The 21743-nt window shown below is 46.1% G+C and overlaps 1 protein-coding gene across 1 annotated transcript in view; it reads left to right on the top strand.

Moving 5' to 3' along the window:
• Nucleotides 1-8153, top strand: part of adamts15a (ADAM metallopeptidase with thrombospondin type 1 motif, 15a) — a 29928-nt gene extending 21775 nt beyond the window's left edge. The window contains exons 5-8 of the mRNA XM_020464456.2: nt 54-231; nt 522-697; nt 3758-3933; nt 4180-8153. Of these exons, the coding sequence (XP_020320045.1) occupies nt 54-231; nt 522-697; nt 3758-3933; nt 4180-4981 (1332 nt within the window). The 3' untranslated portion in view covers nt 4982-8153. The remainder of the gene's footprint in view (nt 1-53; nt 232-521; nt 698-3757; nt 3934-4179) is intronic.
• Nucleotides 8154-21743: the final 13590 nt, after the last annotated feature.

Genomic DNA, 21743 nt, shown 5'->3' with positions numbered 1-21743 from the left:
ACACTTTAATAACTGTTATAGCCGTATAATAACCTGTTATAACCTCACCCCAGGTGGACGGGCGGTGGGGGAGGTGGGGTTTGTTTGGCTCCTGCTCCCGTACGTGTGGCGGGGGTGTCCAACTGGCCAAGAGGGACTGTAACAACCCAGTGCCCTCCAACGGGGGCAAATACTGCCAAGGGGTCCGGGTCAAGTACCGCTCCTGTAGCCTGAACCCCTGCTCTGACACAGGTAAGAGTCGGCCCAAGACCTATATTTAATTACTTAATCCTCTCTATTCCCTTTGGGACATTTTGTAAGGTCAATGAGCTCACTCCACTTCTTCCGGACCATGGCAACATGTTGTACCTTGCTTCAAGAGAGGTGATCCCTGCCAGGTCATCTCTCAAAACCTATAACTACTTTACTCTATTACTTTTACTTTGTTACATTTTGTTTTACTGGGACAGTACACATTAAATCAACATGACTGTATGGTTGGTCCTCACCTCTAACATCTGACCTCTCTCTCCCTGTCTTAGGTAAAAGCTACCGCGAGGAGCAGTGTGAGGCGTTTAACGGGTTCAGCCTCAACACCAACCGGCTTACTCCCTCGGTGGTCTGGGTCCCCAAGTACTCCGGGGTCTCCCCCAAGGACAAGTGCAAGCTCATTTGCAGGGCCAACGGCACCGGATACTTCTACGTCCTTGCACCCAAGGTTAGTTAGCAGCCACCTTCCTATTCTATTTTATTCTATTCTATTCTATACCCTCAAACCTAAGTTTAGCAACAGGCACATTTGAAACCATGAAGACATGGTACGTGTGCTAGAAGCAGCATTGTTAACCACTACACATCAGAGGTCTTCTCGGATCCCGAAATTGCGATCCGAATGGAATCGGATCCATTAAATTCCCACCGACACCGACAGGACCAGGTCATTTTTAGCTTGAGCACGCATAAAAGTACCTGGTCTGTGTGTAAATGTAAGCAGTAGTTCCTCACTGGGTTTGAAAGATCTTTCCAACACTCTCCTTCTCGATAGGCGTAAGTAACCACTGCGCCTTGGTATGAAATAGCAACATATTGCTGATCTCATATCTCCAGTGGAAACATCATATATGCTACCTGAACACTTCCCCCTTGGGAGGGTAATCGGGTTAGGGTATATCCGTGAAGACCTCTCCTACACATGTCCAGACCACCTGAGATATGTTTTTGTCCAGACCACCTGAGATATGTTTTTGTCCAGAATTACTAAAGCATAATGTTTTGACTGGTATTTCAGATGTTACAGTACAGTATCAGTAGTAAAGACATGAAAAGAACAATTGCAGGCAGTCAAGCATTATGAGATGATGTGACGTATTCCTGGAGCCACAGACAGCACCTCGCGGCACAACCCCCCCCCCCCCCCCCCCACACACACACACACACGTACATGCAGATGAACTGACCTAAGAGAGCAGCGTCTAAGAAGAAAGGAATGAGGAGGGAATGTAGAGAGAGAAGGAGGGCATGGAGACAAGGCTTATCTTGTTCAGATAGAGTGGTGTGGAGTGAGACAGAGCAGGAGCCTCAGTCACGGCATGGAGTTGCGGGTTCCACAGTCCACAAACTCCACTTCACATTGCCGTCACACTATCAGGCTTTCAGAGCAGGGGCAGATATGCAGAGAGACATGAAGGGGTAAGAGCTCTTACTGGTCAATACTGGAACAGAGTTTCTGAGAACAAGTATGTTTATTTAACTCTCCTGTTGTGTTCGTTTCATGTTAATTAATTCTGTGTTCCCAGTCCAAAATGACCACCCCATTATAGCTAATGTTATCACCTAATGTTGTGTTAGATCTTTTTATCAACTTAAGTTATTGTGAACATTACAAGGCCTGTAGGCCTCATTGACCTGAGCTCATACAACTCGTTTTTGAGTAAAAAAAAGCATAATGTATGGATTATTTTGACTCTAACAAATACTCAGATGAAACATATTGTGCTATTTATCACAGACTACTTTGTGGCAAAGTTTAACAAGGCCTCTCTCCTCCTCACCAGTGTCATGATCAAATATATGATCAAGAGCCTCACATACAGTATATCGTTTGGTCATTGTGCTGCCACAGAATGAATTGTGAGCAAGGCCTCAAAAAGCTTTCATATACCAGAGCTGCGAGAAAAGTTCTATATATTATTGAAACAATGTTGTGAATGTTTGTGAGAATGCCAACAGGTGTGGTTCCCGTGGCAGAACGATTCTATTGGGGAAAGGTTCCCGGTGGGATTGCCACTCAATTTTATACAGTAATTGTAGTCTCACCCATTAATTTATAATGATCGGTCATTTTTGACTAGGAACACCACAGGTGTACAAATGTTAAATAAAACACCCAAAATGTAATGAAAATCATCAATGTATTTTGTGTGTTCAGATGCCCTGAGTGGACAAAGTCATGGAACCTGATGACAACAAGATTAAATTAACTATATTTGTCAGAGAGAATACTTGAGCATACTGACCTGGTCGACTGCTTCCACTCCAGACAGGCTGATCATGCGTTAGTAGGGTCATGTTCAGGGTGTGAGAACCAACTATAAGGCTGTATGTAAACTACATATTTTGCTCAGTCTAAGCGTGTCTAAAATGATCACAGTAGGACAGAACAGAGGGGTATCCCACAAAACAAGCTACATCTACTTAGGGTTTTCTAAAGCTAACCAGCTTCAGTTAGCTTCGCTTTCCAGCTCAGGCTTCATCCATATGAGAGTGGATATTGCTCGTCCGCCTGCCGCTAACTCTAGCAGGCGTTTAACTGCACGTGCAAGTCGAACAACAAACTCTTCATTGAGACAATGCTGAAATATCAATCCATGTGCGAGTCAGTGCCACATTTTCATTTGTGCCGAAATCAAAATGATTTTTTTGATGGTGTGAAATAGACTTTTTATTTTTGATTACTTCTTGTTAATGCCGTCTTTTGTGTGCTTTGGTGTGCTTATTTATCAACACACAAACATTTTTTCCCCCACTCCTATCGATATTCTTTATTTCTTTATTAAGTCATACAAAAGGGTTACGTTGCGTGAAGTTTTAAATTAATTGTGTTCTTACTAAATGTGCAATGTAATATTTTAACATTACTGTTTTTTTAACACGCAAAAAAACAATTGAATAATGCAGTATTTAATCAGTGGTCTTCCTCAAATGAAGGGGATGATGACGCAATCTCTGCAACAGGGACAGAATCTGATTGCATTTGGTCCTCAACTCGCAGCTCAGTCATTTCACTCAGGGTAAAGTTTCCCGGGAGTTAGCCTGCCCGGTGCAGGTTAGTTCTGAAGAATTCGTGGGCATAGAAATTTACCTGGCTAAAAGGTTTTCCACTTTCGTATGACCAGTTATCCTGAGTTGACCAAAGTTACCTCGCTAACTCCTCAAACCTGCTTCGTTCAAATACCCCTCAGGTGGGGTATTTTGCATGTATAGTTTGTGTATGTTATGTACACTAATCTCAGAGCCCAGAACTTAATTGTATTTATTTATTATTTTACGTTTATTTAACTAGGCAATTCAGTTAAGAACAAATTCTTATTAAACATGACGGCCTAAGAACAGTGGGTTAACTGGGGCAAAACTACAGATTTTTACCTTGTCAGCTCAGGGATTTGATCTTGCAACCTTTTGGTTACTAGTCCAATGCCCAAACCACTAGGCTACCTGCCGCTATTGATGTTGCATAACATTTGTTGAGTAATAAAATATATCTATCTCTGTATCCCAGGTGGTGGATGGGACCCCATGTTCTCCAGACTCCTCAGCAGTGTGTGTCCAGGGGAAGTGTATCAAGGCTGGTTGTGACGGCAAGCTGGGCTCCAACAAGAAGTTTGACAAGTGTGGCACCTGTGGAGGTGACAACAAGAGCTGCAAGAAGGTGTCAGGACTCTTCACCAAACCCATGTGAGTTCTCGGACCATTTATGCAATTTCTCATAGGTGTTTAGAGAACCATCTTGTAATGCATGGAAGTCATCATTGTTTACAAGTGACACAAATTCCTATAACAGGAATGGATTGGATGAATTCCATGTAAAAGGAATGGTTTGGATGAATTCCATGTAAAAGGAATGGTTTTGTTAACACTACTGTAACTGTTTAATAACAGTGGTTTTACTGATTTATGAATGTATTCTATTTTCCCCCAAAGACACGGTTACAACTTTGTGGTTATGCTTCCGGTGGGGGCATCCAACATAGACGTACGGCAGCGCGGCTACAAGGGCCTGGTGAGTGATGACAACTACCTGGCGGTGAAGAACAGCCAGGGCCAGTACCTGCTTAACGGGAACTACGTGGTTTCTGCCGTGGAGAGGGACATCATCGTGAAGGGTAGCCTGCTGAGGTACAGCGGTACGGCCGGCCTGGCAGAGACCTTGCTGGCTGTGAAGCCGCTCCGCGAGGCCCTCACTGTGGAGGTCCTGTCTGTCGGTCAAATGACCCCTCCCCGCATCCGCTACTCCTTCTACCTGGCCCGCGAGAGCAAGGACAAGAAGAAAGAGGAACGGACGAGGTCACATAACAGTGTTCTAGCGGAGGACGTGGGTGGGGGGCAGAAGGGAGGAGAAGGAGGGGATCTCCTGAAGAAGTCCTCATACAGTATTGAGGGACCCATTCCAGGTAAGTGGTCCGCGGCCATGTGGGACGAGTGTTCGGTGACGTGTGGGAGAGGGGTGCAAGGGAGGCTGGTGCAGTGCCTGGGGCAGGACGGAGAGCCAGGGCTGGACTGTGACTCCATCGTGAGGCCCTCGGCTACCAGGGTGTGTGGGGACCCTTGTCCGGTGTGGGAGATTGGGGAGTGGTCGCCCTGCTCCAGGAGTTGCGGGAAAGGCTTCAAGAGGCGGCCGCTGCGCTGTACCACGCAGACGGGGTTGCAGCTGCCCCGGGACCACTGCAGTGCGGGGAAACGCAAGCCACAGGAACTGGACTTCTGTCACCTAAAGCCCTGTTAACACACCATGAACCCTCCTTTTGTTGCCTCCTAGTCTACAGTACTATCCCTCCTCAATGGACTGGTGTGTTTTTCAAAAATGCTTTTGACAAAGAAAAGACAAAACCAACTAGAATAAACAATCCCAATAATGATCCTGAACTTTGTTTCTGGTGTATCTGGCATCTGCCTGCAGAATGGGACAAATGTGAAGAATGAAGGACCCAATGTTGTTGGAAAGACAGAGAGACTGAGAGGGAACTGTGCTGTAATCTTTAGGTCATTGGTTAGTTGGTTACCGGTAACACTTTTGAAGAGCCAATATTACAGAAACAGTTGGTGTTGTTTGTATTTTTTGTTACAATCCCAATGTATTCTAGATTGTATTCTAGAATGTCCATATGCCAGCAATCCATCCAGTTGACCTGATGAATCTGGAACCAATGCACCATCTTGTCCCTCTCTGGTGTTGTAAAGTTCAGGTTCTGTGGGACATAGCAGAACTCTAAGTTGCTCGCGAGCCAACTGTCCACGCAGCTTTCTCACCTACTTATCCTGAAGCCAGACATTGTGGGAAAATATAGAGAAAACGTATGGAAAAACCATCTGCTAACTGGACCAAGATCATAATGCCCTTGTACTGCATGAGAATACTTTATACTGCAAAAATACTTATTGTATCCCCTTTACGTCCAGAGGTAGAATAAGAATCAGGAGAAATGGTTGTACTATACAGAGTATTGTACTGAGTATTATTGCACCGGATATTACCAGTAGATACAGTATCATGGTAATTATTCCACACCTGGTTCTAGAATTCACATGTTCTTATTAGGAATTAATTTGGTAAGCATAGAATGTGATGATAGGATGTCTGTTCCGTGATCCACGAAAATAATTGTTTTCCTATGGTGTTCTGCTCCTCCACGACATGAAAATATGCCTACACATTTTTTTTGTAATGACAAAAAGGGGTAGTGCAATGGGGATATCATATCTGTTTCCCTTGTGTTCCTCTTGCAAACAATACAGAAGAGCAGAAATAAACCTGTCCTTGGATGCAGCATAAGACATTAACTTTCTACAGAACTTTGACAGACAGCAGAACTTCAGTAACGGAAACTGTTACAGAAATAGATGCAAAAATTGTCCTATTGGCTGCTTTAGAAAAAGCCCCATACAGTAGTGTAGTCAGTCCCTAGAAGCGAACTGGGACAGGAAAAAGGAAACTCGCTACCGACGCCTCTGTAGTAGTCTGCACTCTGTCACCACCACACCAGTGTGTTAGCGAGAGAGAGAGAGAGCTTTCAGCGATGTCATCATCCTCTACGTTAGGCTGCGCCCAGCCCCACACTAAGTTAGGCTGCGCCCCAGCCCCTGACTTCACCGGCCGTTACCACGTTGTTCAGTTCAGTTTAGCAGAGACCGATGTTGACTCAGCCTGTTTGATTCTCCCTCCCTCTACACGGATTGAGGTGGATTTAACAAGTGAAATCAATAAGGGATCATAGCTTTCACCTAGATTCCCCTGGCCACTCTATGTCATGGAAAGAGCAGGTGTTCATGATGTTTTGTACACTCAGTGTACACCGTCCAACGAAATGCTAACTTGCAGATACCTTCTCCCTTTCATTCTCCCTTTCATTCTCCCTTTCCCCACCGTCCCCTCCACACATGCACATGGACAGACAGTGTGTTCCAATATCTGCACTGGCAGACCACAAGGAATTAAGCAGTGGGTGTCGGGCATGCATTCTTCCAAGTAGTGTGCTAGTATAGATGCAGTATTTGAACTTGTACTAGGACAAGCATGTAAGCATCTTTATCACTGGGTTTGATTGTGTGTTCATTGTTGCCCTTATCATTCCAATTGTTGAGCCAGCGGTGCAGCTTCTGAAATCCTGTCAAAGTGTTTGGCTTAGTTGCCATAGCCAAGTTATTATCATTGAAATTAAATCATCAAAGTGGTATAGAAAAATTTCCTAATCTTTCTGAGACTGTGACAGAATGTGTGTTCTGTTGGAGCTCTCTGTTCCATCCTGTCCACAGCCGGAGCCCTAAGGCGAGAGGCAAGCTGTTCTTTGTACACAGTTAATGAAACCCCCTGTAATCCATTATATGCTTCTTGTTTTGGTTCTTCAGAGGGACCACATTGTCCATCTACACGATGGTTCCTGTATTACTTGGAATATTTTATTTGTCATTTATCTTTTGCACTTTGTACAGCAAAAGAGTGCAATGTCATGTCTTTGTATACTATGTATACATCCATTCCGCTTTGCGCAAAATAAGTATTGTAAATACTTTTTCATGTTTTTTTGGGGGGGGGGGGGTTTATCTACGCTGGCAATTTTTTTTATTGTATTTGACATCAAGATATTTATTCCAAATAAAAACATTTACACATCTGTTCACTCCCCTCTTCAAAATATCTTTGGTTCTCACAGTCGTCCTCAGGCTTGTTGCCAACGATAAATGAAAAAGCTTCCCACTGGGTACAAACTGGTTGACTCAATGTAATTTGTCAATGTTTTGTGACATGGAATCTATGTGAAAAATACATTAGATTTGAAAAAGTCATCAATGTAAACTGTTGTTTTGGGGGTAAAATTTAAACCACAGGATTATTTCATCATGGTAAACATACACAAATCCATCTCAACCAAAAATACAAGTTAAAGAATGGGACTAAATCAAATCAAACTTTATTTAAAGTGCATTTTAAGTTTGATTTATTTTAGTCTTATTATTTAACTTTGATTTTTGGTTGAGATGGAGACATGAATTCAACATATAAATTATTAATTTGTAGACCAACTGGAATTACAGCCAGTGGCACAGATGGAACTATCCAAGCAGAAGATACATCTCTTTCAAACTAATGTAACATTCAACCTTAAAATGATGAACACATTCATAGCCACATTGAGGCTACTGTCTAACTATGCATTTCTTCTTATGAATCATATAAAGCGTGCATGTTCAAGATAGCATGCATAGGTCGTTGCAGGTCTATGGAGATCTTCACAATTGTTGTAATAATCTGTGCAGAATCTCAAACGGCATTGATCACTTGTACCATGTACTTTTAATGTAATCTCAACTCCAATCCAGGTAATTTGGTTCTGACCAAGCACAGTGATAACACATGAATCTGTTTTATAAATAAACAAAGATCTGACATTGTATTCCCATTTGAACTTTGCTGTCAAATATTATCCACTTTGAAATGACGTGGCGTGCCCAGTGGGATATGTATACAATATACAAAGGGTTTTTTCTCTCTCTCTCTTGTAGTTGTGTCTGTTAGTCATATGTTTATAGCATATCATTTTCCAGGCATTGTTTAAGAAATGTGGGGCACGTCAAAAATATGGATCATCATCCAAAAAAAGAGAGCAAACAGAGAGGGAGAGGAAGAGAAAGGGAGTGTGGAAGGAACCAAATTGCAAGCAGGAAAATGTTACATCTGGAGCCTCCCAAAGCAAAGCCATGTATGGCAGTTTGACTTCATTATTACTCTGTTATATATAGGCAGGCTCTCGGCTCTCACTGAGAGAAAGAGAGAGAAAGAGAAACAGAGAAAGGGGTCAGAGGCTAGCTAGTACAGCCAGTCAGCCAGGAGGGAGGTATTGTTCCAGGCTGCAGAGAGGACTATTACATCAAGCTGAAGGTATTGTTATGTCAGTAGGAAGAAAGTTTGATTAAACTGACCTACATAAAAGCAGATCGAAAAAAAAAGAGAAAAAAAAAGCTAAGGGAATAGAAAAACCTGACGGAATTGTTTTGTTCTTGGCTTCTTAGCTTCAGTCCAGGATGATGGCTCCTCTGGAACAGCCAAATAACTCTCAACTGTATCTAGAGAAATTCTGAGCAGTGCAGCATGCACTTCACAGAAGAGAAAAAAAACTTTGAGCAGTTTGAAGAACCGCTTGTTCCAGGGAGACATATCTTGGGAGATACAGATGCTTTAGTAACACCATCTTCTCAATAAATCTGGGGCATTCTTTTGGGGAACCCAACTCCATCAGAGCGCTTTATCAAGGGTACTTTTCTGGATACTACATGATTCCATATGTGTTATTTCATAGTTCTGATGTAGAAAAATAGTAGAAATAAAGAAAAACCCTTGAATGAGTAGGTCTGTCCAAACTTTTGACTGGCCTGGGTAGCCATTTGATTAGATGTTCAGGGGTCTTATGGCTTGGGCGTAAGAGCTGTTAAGAAGCCTTTTGGACCTAGACTTGGCGCTCTGGTACCACATGCCGTGTGGGTAGCAGAAAGAACAGTCCATGACTAGGGTGGCTGGAGTCTTTGGCAATTTTTAGGGTCTTCATCTAACACCGCCTGGGATATAGGTCCTGGATGGCAGGATACTTGGCCCAAGTCATGTACTGGGCCGTACGCACTACCCTCTGTAGTTCCTTGCGGTCAGATGCCGAGCAGCTGCCATACCAGGCGGTGATTGCAACCAGTCAGGATGCTCTCGATGGTACAACTTTAGAACTTTTTGATTATATGTGGACCCATGCCAAATCCTTTTAGTCTCCCGGGGGGTGCCCTCTTCACGACTCACTTAGTGTTTGAACCATGATAGTTTGTTGGTGATGTGGACACCAAGGAACTTGAAGTTCTCAACCTGCTCCACTACAACCCTGTAGTCCACTGTTACGATTTTCTAGGTGTGAAGGAGAGTCGGACCAAAATGCAGCGTGTAGATTGCGATCCATGTTTAATGAACAAAAAACGAAACACAAAATAATACAAACACTACAAAAACAAAGAACGTAACGAAAACCGAAACAGCCTATACTAGTGAAAACTAACGCATAGACAGGAACAAGGACACTAAGGACAATCACCCACGACAAACTCAAAGAATATGGCTGCCTAAATATGGTTCCCAATCAGAGACAACGATAAACACCTGCCTCTGATTGAGAACCACTCCAGACAGCCATAGACTTTGCTAGATAACCCCACTAGCTACAATCCCAATACATACACACCAAAACCCCAAGACAAAACACACCACAATACAAAAACCCCATGCCACACCCTGGCCTGACCCAATACATGAAGAAAAACACAAAATACTTAGACCAGGGCGTGACAGAACCCCCCCCCCTAAGGTGCGGACTCCCGAACGCACCTCAAAACAATAGGGAGGGTCCGGGTGGGCGTCTGTCCATGGTGGCGGCTCCGGCGCAGGACGTGGAACCCACTCAGTCAACGTCTTAGTCCCCTCTCCTCGCGTCCCTGGATAGTCCACCCTTGCCACCGACCATGGCCTAGTAGTCCTCACCCAGAACCCCACTGGACTGAGGAGCAGATCGGGACTGAAGGACAGCTCGGGACTGAGGCAGCTCGGGACTGAGGGGAAGCTCGGGAGTGAGAGAAAACTCGGGAGTGAGAGAAAACTCGGGAGTGAGAGAAAGCTCGGGAGTGAGAGAAAGCTCGGGAGTGAGAGAAAGCTCAGGAGTGAGAGAAAGCTCGGGAGTGAAAGAAAGCTCAGGAGTGAGAGGAAGCTCAGGAGTGAGAGGAAGCTCAGGAGTGAGAGGAAGCTCAGGCAGGTAGGTAGATCTACCAGATCCTGGCTGGCTGGTGGTTTCAGCAGATCCTGGCTGACTGGCAGATCCTGGCTGACTGGCAGATCCTGGCTGACTGGTGGATCTGGCGGATCCTGGCTGACTGGCGGATCCTGGCCGACTGGCAGTTCTGGCAGATCCCGGCTGACTGGGGGATCTGGAAGAGTCTGGTTGACTGGCAGATCTGGAAGAGTCTGGTTGACTGGCAGATCTGGAAGAGTCTGGTTGACTGGCAGATCTGGAAGAGTCTGGTTGACTGGCAGATCTGGAAGAGTCTGGCTGACTGGCAGATCTGGAAGAGTCTGGCTGACTGGCAGATCTGGAAGAGTCTGGCTGACTGGCGGATCTGGAAGAGTCTGGCTGACTGGCAGATCTGGAAGAGTCTGGCTGACTGGCAGATCTGGAAGAGTCTGGCTGACTGGCGGATCCTGGCAGACTGAAAGATCTGGCTGCTCCATGCTGACTGGCGGCTCTGGCTGCTCCATGCTGACTGGCGGCTCTGGCTGCTCCATGTAGGCTGACAGCTCTGGCGGCTTCTTACAGACTGGCAGCTCTGGCGGCTCCGTGCAGACTGGCAGCTCCTTGCAGACTGGCAGCTCCTTGCAGACTGACAGCTCCTTGCAGACTGACAGCTCCTTGCAGACTGACAGCTCCGTGCAGACTGACAGCTCCGTGCAGACTGGCAGCTTCTTGCAGACTGGCAGCTCCTTGCAGACTGGCAGCTCCTTACAGACTGACAGCTCCTTGCAGACTGACAGCTCCTTGCAGACTGACAGCTCCGTGCAGACTGGCAGCTCCTTACAGATTGGCAGCTCCTTGCAGACTGGCAGCTCCTTGCAGACTGGCAGCTCCTTGCAGACTGGCAGCTCGGGCTGCTTCATGCAGACTGACATCTCTGGCTGCTCCATGCAGACTGACATCTCTGGCTGCTCCATGCAGACTGACAGCTCTGGCTGCTCCATGCAGACTGACAGCTCTGGCTGCTCCATGTAGACTGACAGCTCTGGCTGCGCTGAACAGGCAGGAGACTCCAGCAGCGCTGTAGAGGAGGAATGCTCTGGCAGCGCTGAACAGGCGGGAGACTCCGGCAGCGCAGGAGAGGAGGAAGGCTCTGGCTGCGCTAAACAGGCGGGAGAATCCAGCAGCGCTGTAGAGGAGGAAGGCTCTGGCAGCGCTGAACAGGAGGGAGACTCCGGCAGCGCAGGAGAGGAGGAAGGCTCTGGCTGCGCTAAACAGGCGGGAGAATCCAGCAGCGCTGTAGAGGAGGAAGGCTCTGGCAGCGCTGGAGAGGCGAGGCGCACTGTAGGCCTGATGCGTGGTGCTGGTACTGGTGGTACTGAACTGAGAACACGCACAGGAAGCCTGGTGCGGGGAGCTGCTACCGGAGGGCTGGAGTGTGGAGGTGGCACAGGATGGGCTAGACCGTGAAGGCGTACTGGAGATCTTGAGAGCAGTGCTGGCACAGGACGTACAAGGCTAGGGATGTGCACAGGAGGCCTGGTGCATGAGGCTGGCACCAACTTCACCAGCCGACTAACACGCACCTCAGGACGAGTATGGAGCGCTAACCCAGGTGCCATCAAATCTCCGACACGTTCCGTCGGGCGAATTCCATGGAAAAAGTACCAACACAGCAACTCCCTCATTTCTCTCTCCTCCAATTTCCCCATTAACTTCTTCACAGTCTCTGCTTCGCTCACCTCCAACACTGGCTCTGGTTCTGGTCTCCTCCTTGGCTCCTCACGATAAACAGGGAGAGTTGGCTCAGGTCTGACTCCTGACTCTACCACACTCTCCCTGAGCCCCCCCCCCCCCCCCCCAAGACATTTTTGGGGCTGATCCTCAGGCTTCCTTCCGAGTCGCCGTGCTGCCTCCTCATACCGGCGCCTCTCCGCTTTTGCCGCTTTCTCCGCCTCCAGTTCTTCTTTGGGGCGGCGATATTCTCCAGGCTGAGCCCAGGGTCCTTCTCCGTTTAGGATTTCCTCCCATGTCCAGAAATCCTTATAGCGCATCTCCTCTTTGGGCTGCTCCTGCCTGTTGACACGCTGCTTGGTCCGTTGGTGGTGGGTGATTCTGTTACGGTTTTCTAGGTGTGAAGGAGAGTCGGACCAAAATGCAGCGTGTAGATTGCGATCCATGTTTAATGAACAAAAAACGAAACACAAAATAATACAAACACTACAAAAACAAAGAACGTAACGAAAACCGAAACAGCCTATACTAGTGAAAACTAACGCATAGACAGGAACAAGGACACTAAGGACAATCACCCATGACAAACTCAAAGAATATGGCTGCCTAAATATGGTTCCCAATCAGAGACAACGATAAACACCTGCCTCTGATTGAGAACCACTCCAGACAGCCATAGACTTTGCTAGATAACCCCACTAGCTACAATCCCAATACATACACACCAAAACCCCAAGACAAAACACACCACAATACAAAAACCCCATGCCACACCCTGGCCTGACCCAATACATGAAGAAAAACACAAAATACTTAGACCAGGGCGTGACATCCACGATCATCTCCTTTGTCTTGATCACGGTGAGGGAGAGGTTGTTATCCTGGCACCACACTGCCAGGTCTCTGGCCTCCCCCCTATAGGCTGTCGGTGATCAGGACTACCACTTAATGATGGTGTTGGAGTCATGCTTGGCCATGCAGTCATGGGTGAACAGGGAGTACAGGTGTGGACTGGGCACGCACCCCTGAGGGGCCCCTGTGTTGAAGATCAGCATGGCAGATGTGTTGTCAACTAGCCTTACCACCTGGGGGTGGCCCATCAGGAAGGCCAGGATCCAGTTGCAGAGGGAAGTGTTTAGTCCCAGGGTCCTTACATTAGTGATGAGCTTTGAGGGCACTATGGTGTTGAACGCTGAGCTATAGTCAATGAATAGCGTTCTCACATAGGTGTTCCTTTTTTCTAGTTGGGAACGGGCAGTGTGGAGTGCAATAGAGATCGCGTCATCTGTGGATCTGTTGGGGCGGTATGCAAACTAGGGGTTTCTGGGATAATGGTGTTGTGAGCCATGACCAGCCTTTGAAAGCACTTCATGGCTACAGACTGGAGTGCAATGGGTCGGTGGTCATTTATGCAGGTTACCTTGGGGTTCTTGGGCACAGGGACTATGGTGGTCAGCTTGAAACATGTTGGTATTACAGACTCGGTCAGTGACAGGTTGAAAATGTCAGTGAAGACACTTGCCAGTTGGTTAGAGCATACTCAGAATACACATCCCGGTAATCCGTCTGGCCCTTGTGAATGTTGACCTGTTTAAAAGTCTTACTCACATCGACCATGGAAAGCTTGATCACACAGTCGTCCAGAGCAGCTGGTGCTCTCATGCATGCTTCACTGTTGCTTGCATTTAGCTCATCTGGTAGGCTTGTGTAACTGGGCAGCTCGTGGCTGTGCTTCCCTTTGTAGTCCTTAAAAGTTTCAATGCCCTGCCACATCCGACGAGCGTCTTTGCCGGTGTAGTAGGATTCAATCTTAGTCCTGTATTGATGCTTTGCCTGTTTGATGGTTCGTCGAAGGGCATAGTGGAATTTCCTATAAGCGTCCAGGTTAGAGTCCCGCTCCTTGAACGCTGCTCTACCCTTCAGCTTGATGCGGATGTTGCCTGTAATCCATGGTTTCTGGTTGGGGTATGTACCCCACTGTGGGGACATCATCGATGCAATTATTGATGAAGCCAGTGACTGATGTGGTGTACTCCTCAATGCCTTCGGAAGAATCCTGGAACATATTCTAGTCTGCTAGTTAAACAGCCCTGTAGCTAAAAATAGTTTTAATGTAGTTTTAGTTTAATAGTCTTGATCTCAGCTCATGCAGTTTATTATCCAGTGATTGTACGTTGGCTAATAGGGTGGATGGTAGAGGCGGCTTACCCACTCGTTGGTCAGGAGCCCGTAAATCGCAGCCTTCTCCTCCGGCGCCATTCTTATCATGAACTCATGCACCTTCTGCTTCAGAGTAGGAGTGCTAATCTAAGATTAGGTCCCTGCGTCCATAAAATCGTATTCATTATGATCTCAAATCAGAACTGATCCTAGATCAGCACTGCTACTCTGAGATGCTTTTTGAATACAGGCCCTGGAATCTAAACCTGGGATCTATTGGGCCCAATAGAATGGGAAGAGGGGGAAGTCTTTGGAGGAGGAGGAAAATCCGACCTCATCACCTTATTTCCTGTTTAAACCAACTGACCCATAAATCCAAGCTTTTTTCTTTCTTTCTTTCCTCCTCTTTCTTTTCTTTCCCCCATCATTTTTAGTTTCTTCAACGACCACAGAAAAAAATGTTAACCGTTCTAGAACTCTGGAGCTAATTAGAATGAGAAGAGTCAGCAGATGACTCAGTTCTCTCTTCTCTCTCTCTGGGTTCCGTCTGATCAGCAACAGATTCCTTGTTTTTGTGGTTGAACACGGAATCACTGAATCAGACAAACTGCTCTCTCTGGAGACAGTTTAAAGGATAATCGCTGTGGAATAAAAAGTGCTTTGTACCAGTATCGTATGGTACTGAATGAGGGTAGGCCTATATGGTGAATGTTAAATTAAAGGGCTTATCAGAAGAGCCCTTAGGGCCCACATCAGCACATCTCAACTCTGAGGAGGTCTGCTGGGTGCTAAGTCAGGGAATAGAATATGATACATCTGGGAACAATATTGCTGACCTGGAGAAAGGGTCTACTGTAGCCTGGTCCAATCGTTATAGGAGTCTGGATAATGGCTATAGGAGTTGGAAAGACATCACAAACAGATCTGGGACTAGGCTATACTACTCATAACAACAAATTTCACCCCTCTTCTCCAGTGCATATAACTTTTGAAGTCATTCGGCCCATAGGGGTTCTGTGTGTCTAAGGTTCAGTGATTGTTCAACTTAATGTCTGTTGTTAATACACTCTGTGTTACGGAATAGATGGAGTTTCTTCAACTGTCAGTAAAGTTCCCCAAAAGTCCCCTCAGGCCACACCTGTAGGATGAAATACTTCAAAACCCATAATGCTGTATAACATTTTTGGTTTTATCGGAGTAAATATGTTAATGAAGGATAACATAATGGTGTCTTCTAACCAATACATGGTGTCAGAAGTGGGATATCCAATAAAACACTCTCTTGATGACATTGTAGCTCCAACAAGAGTCATTCCTTAGGGTCGTCTAGTATTTGTGAACGACAGGATCAAATCGGTCTTAAGTAGCAACATTTGAAATTGTGTTTTTTACATTGGATAAATGTAGAGACTCAGAGCTGCAAAATGGTATATCATACACTCTATTTGAGGAACAATGGGAAAGTAATTTTGCTTTGATACACAAATGAGTATTTGTTGTTTGTGACCCAGAGATTCCCGACCATTTATTTTGAGACTGTTCTTATTTCAGAAGATTTCGTAGTTGATTTTTTTTTTTTTATGTTCCTATTAATGTTCATTTGAAAGACTCTGATATTATGTTTTATTTTGAATCAAATTATATGGACCCTGATTTAACATTCATTGTTGATTTGTTAATTTTTCATGGCCGATTCTTTATCCATAAAATGAAGTGGGCGGAGAACAAACCCCTCTTCACATTGTAAAGATTGATTTAAATATTATTTTGAAATTAAGTATAAAAACAAAAAAGCAATACGTACCATAAAAAGTTTTGACAAAATGAAAATGTATCTCGATATGTAGGTTTATGTATATTTCTGTTTTTGAATTTGTTTTGTTCATAATAATAATAATAAATATATAAAAAATAAATAAAAATAGCAGTCAAGCACCCAAGCTAACTTGCTAGCTACTTCCAGGCACAAATGAGAGAACAGAATGTTCACTGAACATTACTCTCCCTAGCCGAGCTGGTTAGGCTGTTATGTTATCCAGAGCGTTGGTGACTACAACTGTGCTGTTAAATTGTCCTTTCGTAAATTCAGAGCATTCTGCTCTCCGAGCATTCAGAGCACACACTGGACCCTCTGGCCGATGAGTAGGGCTGATCCGAACATTCTGACATCAAAACGGCAGTCAAGCACCCAAGCTAACTGGCTAACATAGGCTAGCTTACTAGCTACTTCCAGACACATAATGAGAGAAAACCCCACTCTGACCATTTTACTCGCCCTAGCATAGCTGGTTAGGCTGTTTTCATGTTATCCAGAGCATTGGTGACTGTAACTGTACTGCTGGCAACAATTTAATTATGCTTTTTTGCCAACATTTACTGACACCAGCCATATTCAACTGGTGTTGAGCGTTCACAAATTCATCACTTATTCTGCGCTCTGGCACACTCAGATGAGATTGCTCTGAAATCGTAGTAGATGGCCAGACGGAATTTACAAATGCACCTGAAATGGTTACTTGCATAGTGGAGTCTTTTGTTAAGACATGTAGCTAGCTAGCTAGCTAAGCAATGAACCACAATCACAATTCATGATGTTGCTACCCTGCATGAATCTGCAGGTAGCTAACCAAAATTGGTTAGCTAATTTGAAATTCAATTGAAATGGATACTTGCATAGTGGAGTCTTTTGTTAAAATATGTAGCTAGCTAGCTAGCTAAACAATGAACCACAATCCTGTTACTACCCTGCATGAATGTAACGTTAGCTAGCAAACAGTACACTTTAACTTGAAATTAAACTACTTTCTTACCCGTACATATCATAGATGGACGCATCTCCTGTCGGGTGCCATGGTTGCCCTTAGTTTGAAGATGTAATCTGGAGAGAGGTGTTTTTTTACTATGCAAGAGATTTTCTTGTAGGCAGAACGCACCGGAGTAGGATTCTATTGCAATGACAGGCACAACTCAGCCCATACTCTACAAACCTGTGTGGCATAACCACTCAGAGCTGCAGCATCTCTATTTAAGCAACAAGGCACGAGGGGGTGTGGTATATGGCCAATATACCACGGCTAAGGCTGTTCTTAGGCATGACGCATTGTGGAGTGTCTGGACACAGCCCATAGCCATGGTATAGCTTTATTGCTATTATGAACTGGTTACTAACGTTATTAGGACAGTAAAAATAAATGTTTTATCATACCTGTGGTATACACTCTGATATACCATGGCTGTCAGCCAAATCAGCATTCCCTGGTCGAACCACCCAGTTTATCAATGCAAATAGACCATTGCCATATATGGATCTGTGCCAGTCACTTTGAACTGAACTGCGTTTACAGCATGAGTGGTTACGCTTGTTTTGAGATCAAAGCGAGAGCTGCATGTAGCCACTTGTGCACATTTGTTCATATTTTTTGCAAATAAGTGTGTTATTAGCCCAGTTATACCTAATTTCTAGTCAGCAATTGGGGAGTGGTTGCTTCCTGCAAGAGCTCAAAACATGTGCATTTCTAGCCATCTTTGCAAAGCGAGTGAGGTAAAGAGTACAGGCTTGAATAAGCTAAGTAGCCAAAAGGGTAGAAATATTTGTCTAATTCTCTGTAATAATGTTATGAGAATAATAATTAACTTTAATTTGTAAAGTGGTTTCTTGCATCAAACAACACATTTTCAGTCACCTCCTTGTCTGAAGGATAAGTGGATAAACAGGTTAATGGTTAAACAGGTTAATAAGCCCTGCATATTTTCCAAAAGTTCCAAAAGTCTCCGAATGTACAGTAGGCCTTGTGGTGGTTAATTTCTTTACTATCAAATGAGGAAGCAGGTCAATACAACGCACACATATCAAGTGAATCGATTGAGTGCTCTACGATAATGATGGCTGGTCATGGCTGGTCGACGATTCACGCTCAGATGATTTGTTGAGTACCCCAAGACAAAAGTACAAAGGTATTTTATAGCCAAGATATACCCCTTGGGGGGGTCATAAGGTTAAGATCTGTAAGAAAGATACCTATAATACATAGCAGACAGTATCTATAAACAACTATTTCAGAGCACAGAATAACTGATGAGTTTATGAACACTCAATATGGCCAGCGTCAGTAAATGCCGTCAAAAAAGCGCAATTACATTATTGCTTTTTGAGATCGGTTCAGTTTCGGTTATATTCAAAAAAAGAATATCACGGTTTTTGCTTTTGATAATTTTTTAAAACATTAAATGCACTATGCATTATGTGGGTTGTTTGCTGTAACTACACAGAAAAAGAAAAAGAATGATCGTAGTAACTTCCCATTACTGATTATGACTTATTAACCATCATTTATTTACATGTATTTATTTATTTAAAGTTGTGTATATTACATTGGTTTTATTTGATTACTTTATTATTCAATTTGAAAGTCATCATCTCAGCTGCTGCCTATACTGTCTGATAAAAAAATCACTATTTTAGTAGTTCTTCAAAGTCAATAAAGGCGTACTGCTGAATATCAACTATCAATCACTTAGATCATGTATTTTCAGGTAGAGATACGCCGAGAAGCAACTGCTCTCAATTTAACATTCTTCTGTCTCTTATGTGGCAGTCATAAATGTAACGGCGTTCTTCGTTTGTAGAAGGAGAGTCGGACCGAAATGCAGCGTGGTGGTTACTCATGTTCTTTAATAAAGAAAAAAGTGACGATACATGAAATAACTAATAAATACAAAAACAACAAACGGAACGTGAAACCTAAATACAGCCTATCTGGTGAAACTACACAGAGACAGGAACAATCACCCACGAAAGACAAAGCGAACTCAGGCTACCTAAATACGGTTCCCAATCAGAGGCAACGAGAAGCACCTGACTGCTGATTGAGAACCGCCTCAGGCAGCCAAGCCTATACAACACCCCTAATCAGCCGCGATCCCAAATACTACAAACCCCAATACGAAATACAACACGTAAACCCATGTCACACCCTGGCCTGACCAAAATATATAACGAAAACACAAAAACCTAAGACCAAGGCGTGACAGAACCCCCCCCCCAAGGTGCGGACTCCCGGACGCACCTCAAAACCATAGGGAGGGTCCGGGTGGGCGTCTGTCATTGGTGGCGGCTCCGGCTCGGGACGTGGACCCCACTTCATTAATGTCCTCGTTCCTCCCCTTCGCGTCCTGGGATAATCCACCCTCGCCGCCGACCATGGCCTAATAGTCCTCACCCAGAACCCCACAGAACTGAGGAGCAGCTCGTGACTGAGGGGCATCTCGGGACTGAGGGACAGCTCGGGACTGAGGGGCAGCTAAGGACTGAGGGGCAGCTCGGGACTGAGGGGCAACTCGGGACTGAGGGGCAACTCGGGACTGGGGCAGCTCGGGACTGAGGAGCAGCTCGGGACTGAGGGGCAGCTCGGGACTGAGGGGCAGCCCGGAACTGAGGGGCAGCCCGGAACTGAGGGGAAGCCCAGTACTGAGAGGAAGCCCAGTACTGAGATGAAGCTCAGGTAGGTAGTAGGCTCCGGTAGATCCTGGCTGGCTGGCGGATCTGGAAGATTCAGGTTGACTAGCAGATCTGGAAGATTCTGGTTGACTAGCAGATCTGGAAGATTCTGGTTGACTAGCAGATCTGGAAGATTCTGGTTGACTAACAGATCTGGAAGATTCCGGTTGACTGGCGGATCTAGCTGCTCTATGCAGACTGACAGCTCTGACTGCTCCATGCAGGCTGACAGCTCCTTGCAGACTGGCAGCTCTTTGCAGACTGACAGCTCTGACTGCTCCATGCAGGCTGACAGCTCCTTGCAGACTGACAGCTCCTTGCAGACTGGCAGCTCCTTGCAGACTGACAGCTCTGACTGCTCCATGCAGGCTGACAGCACCCTGCAGACTGGCAGCTCCTTGCAGACTGGCAGCTCTTTGCAGACTGACAGCTCTGGCTGCTTCATGCAGACTGACAGCTCTGACTGCTCCATGCAGGCTGACAGCACCCTGCAGACTGGCAGCTCCTTGCAGACTGGCAGCTCTTTGCAGACTGACATCTCTGGCTGCTTCATGCAGACTGACAGCTCTGACTGCTCCATGCAGGCTGACAGCTCCTTGCAGACTGGCAGCTCCTTGCAGACTGGCAGCTCCCTGCAGACTGGCAGCTCCTTGCAGACTGACAGCTCTGGCTGCTCCATGCAGGCTGACAGCTCCTTGCAGACTGGCAGCTCCTTGCAGACTGGCAGCTCCTTGCAGAATGGCAGCTCCTTGCAGACTGACAGCTCTGGCTGCTTCATGCAGACGGACAGCTCTGACTGCTCCATGCAGGCTGACAGCACCCTGCAGACTGGCAGCTCCTTGCAGACTGGCAGCTCCTTGCAGACTGACAGCTCCTTGCAGACTGACAGCTCCCTGCAGACTGACAGCTCCCTGCAGACTGACAGCTCTGACTGCTCCATGCAGGCTGACAGCTCCTTGCAGACTGACAGCTCCTTGCAGACTGGCAGCTCCTTGCAGACTGGCAGCTCCTTGCAGACTGGCAGCTCCTTGCAGACTGGCAGTTCCTTGCAGACTGACAGCTGCTTGCAGACTGACAGCTCTGACTGCTCCATGCAGGCTGACAGCTCCTTGCAGACTGACAGCTCCTTGCAGACTGGCAGCTCCTTGCAGACTGGCAGCTCCTTGCAGACTGACAGCTCTGACTGCTCCATGCAGGCTGACAGCTCCTTGCAGACTGACAGCTTCCTGCAGACTGGCAGCTCTTTGCAGACTGGCATCTCTGGCTGCTTCATGCAGACTGACAGCTCTGGCTGCTTCATGCAGACTGACAGCTCTGACTGCTCCATGCAGGCTGACAGCACCCTGCAGACTAGCAGCTCTTTGCAGACTGGCAGCTCCCTGCAGACTGGCAGCTCCCTGCAGACTCCCCGCTCCACTGATACTGGAGCGAGGACACGCACAGGAAGCCTGGTGCAGGGAGCTGCTACCGGAGGACTGGTGTGTGGAGGTGGCACAGGATGTGCAAGGCTAGGGATGTGCACAGGAGGCCTGGTGCGTGAGGCTGGCACCAACTTCACCAGCCGACTAACACGCACCTCAGGACGAGTATGGAGCGCTAACTCAGGTGCCATCAAATCCCCGACACGATCCGTCGGACGAATATGATATCTATAGCACCAAGCTAGCAACTCCCTCATTACTCTCCACTCCACTTTCCCCATTAACTCCTTCACAGTCTCTGCTTCGCTCACCTCTAACACCGGCTCTGGTTCTGGTCTCCTCCTTGGCTCCTCACGATAAACAAGGAGAGTTGGCTCAGGTCCATCTCCTGACTCAGCCACTCTCCCTCTGAGCCCCCCCCCCAAT

The sequence above is a fragment of the Oncorhynchus kisutch genome, linkage group LG28, assembly GCF_002021735.2.
Source record: "Oncorhynchus kisutch isolate 150728-3 linkage group LG28, Okis_V2, whole genome shotgun sequence".
Lineage (NCBI taxonomy): Eukaryota > Metazoa > Chordata > Actinopteri > Salmoniformes > Salmonidae > Oncorhynchus > Oncorhynchus kisutch.
Note: the sequence above shows the minus strand (reverse complement) of the source record. Positions and strands in the feature narration are given on the sequence as shown.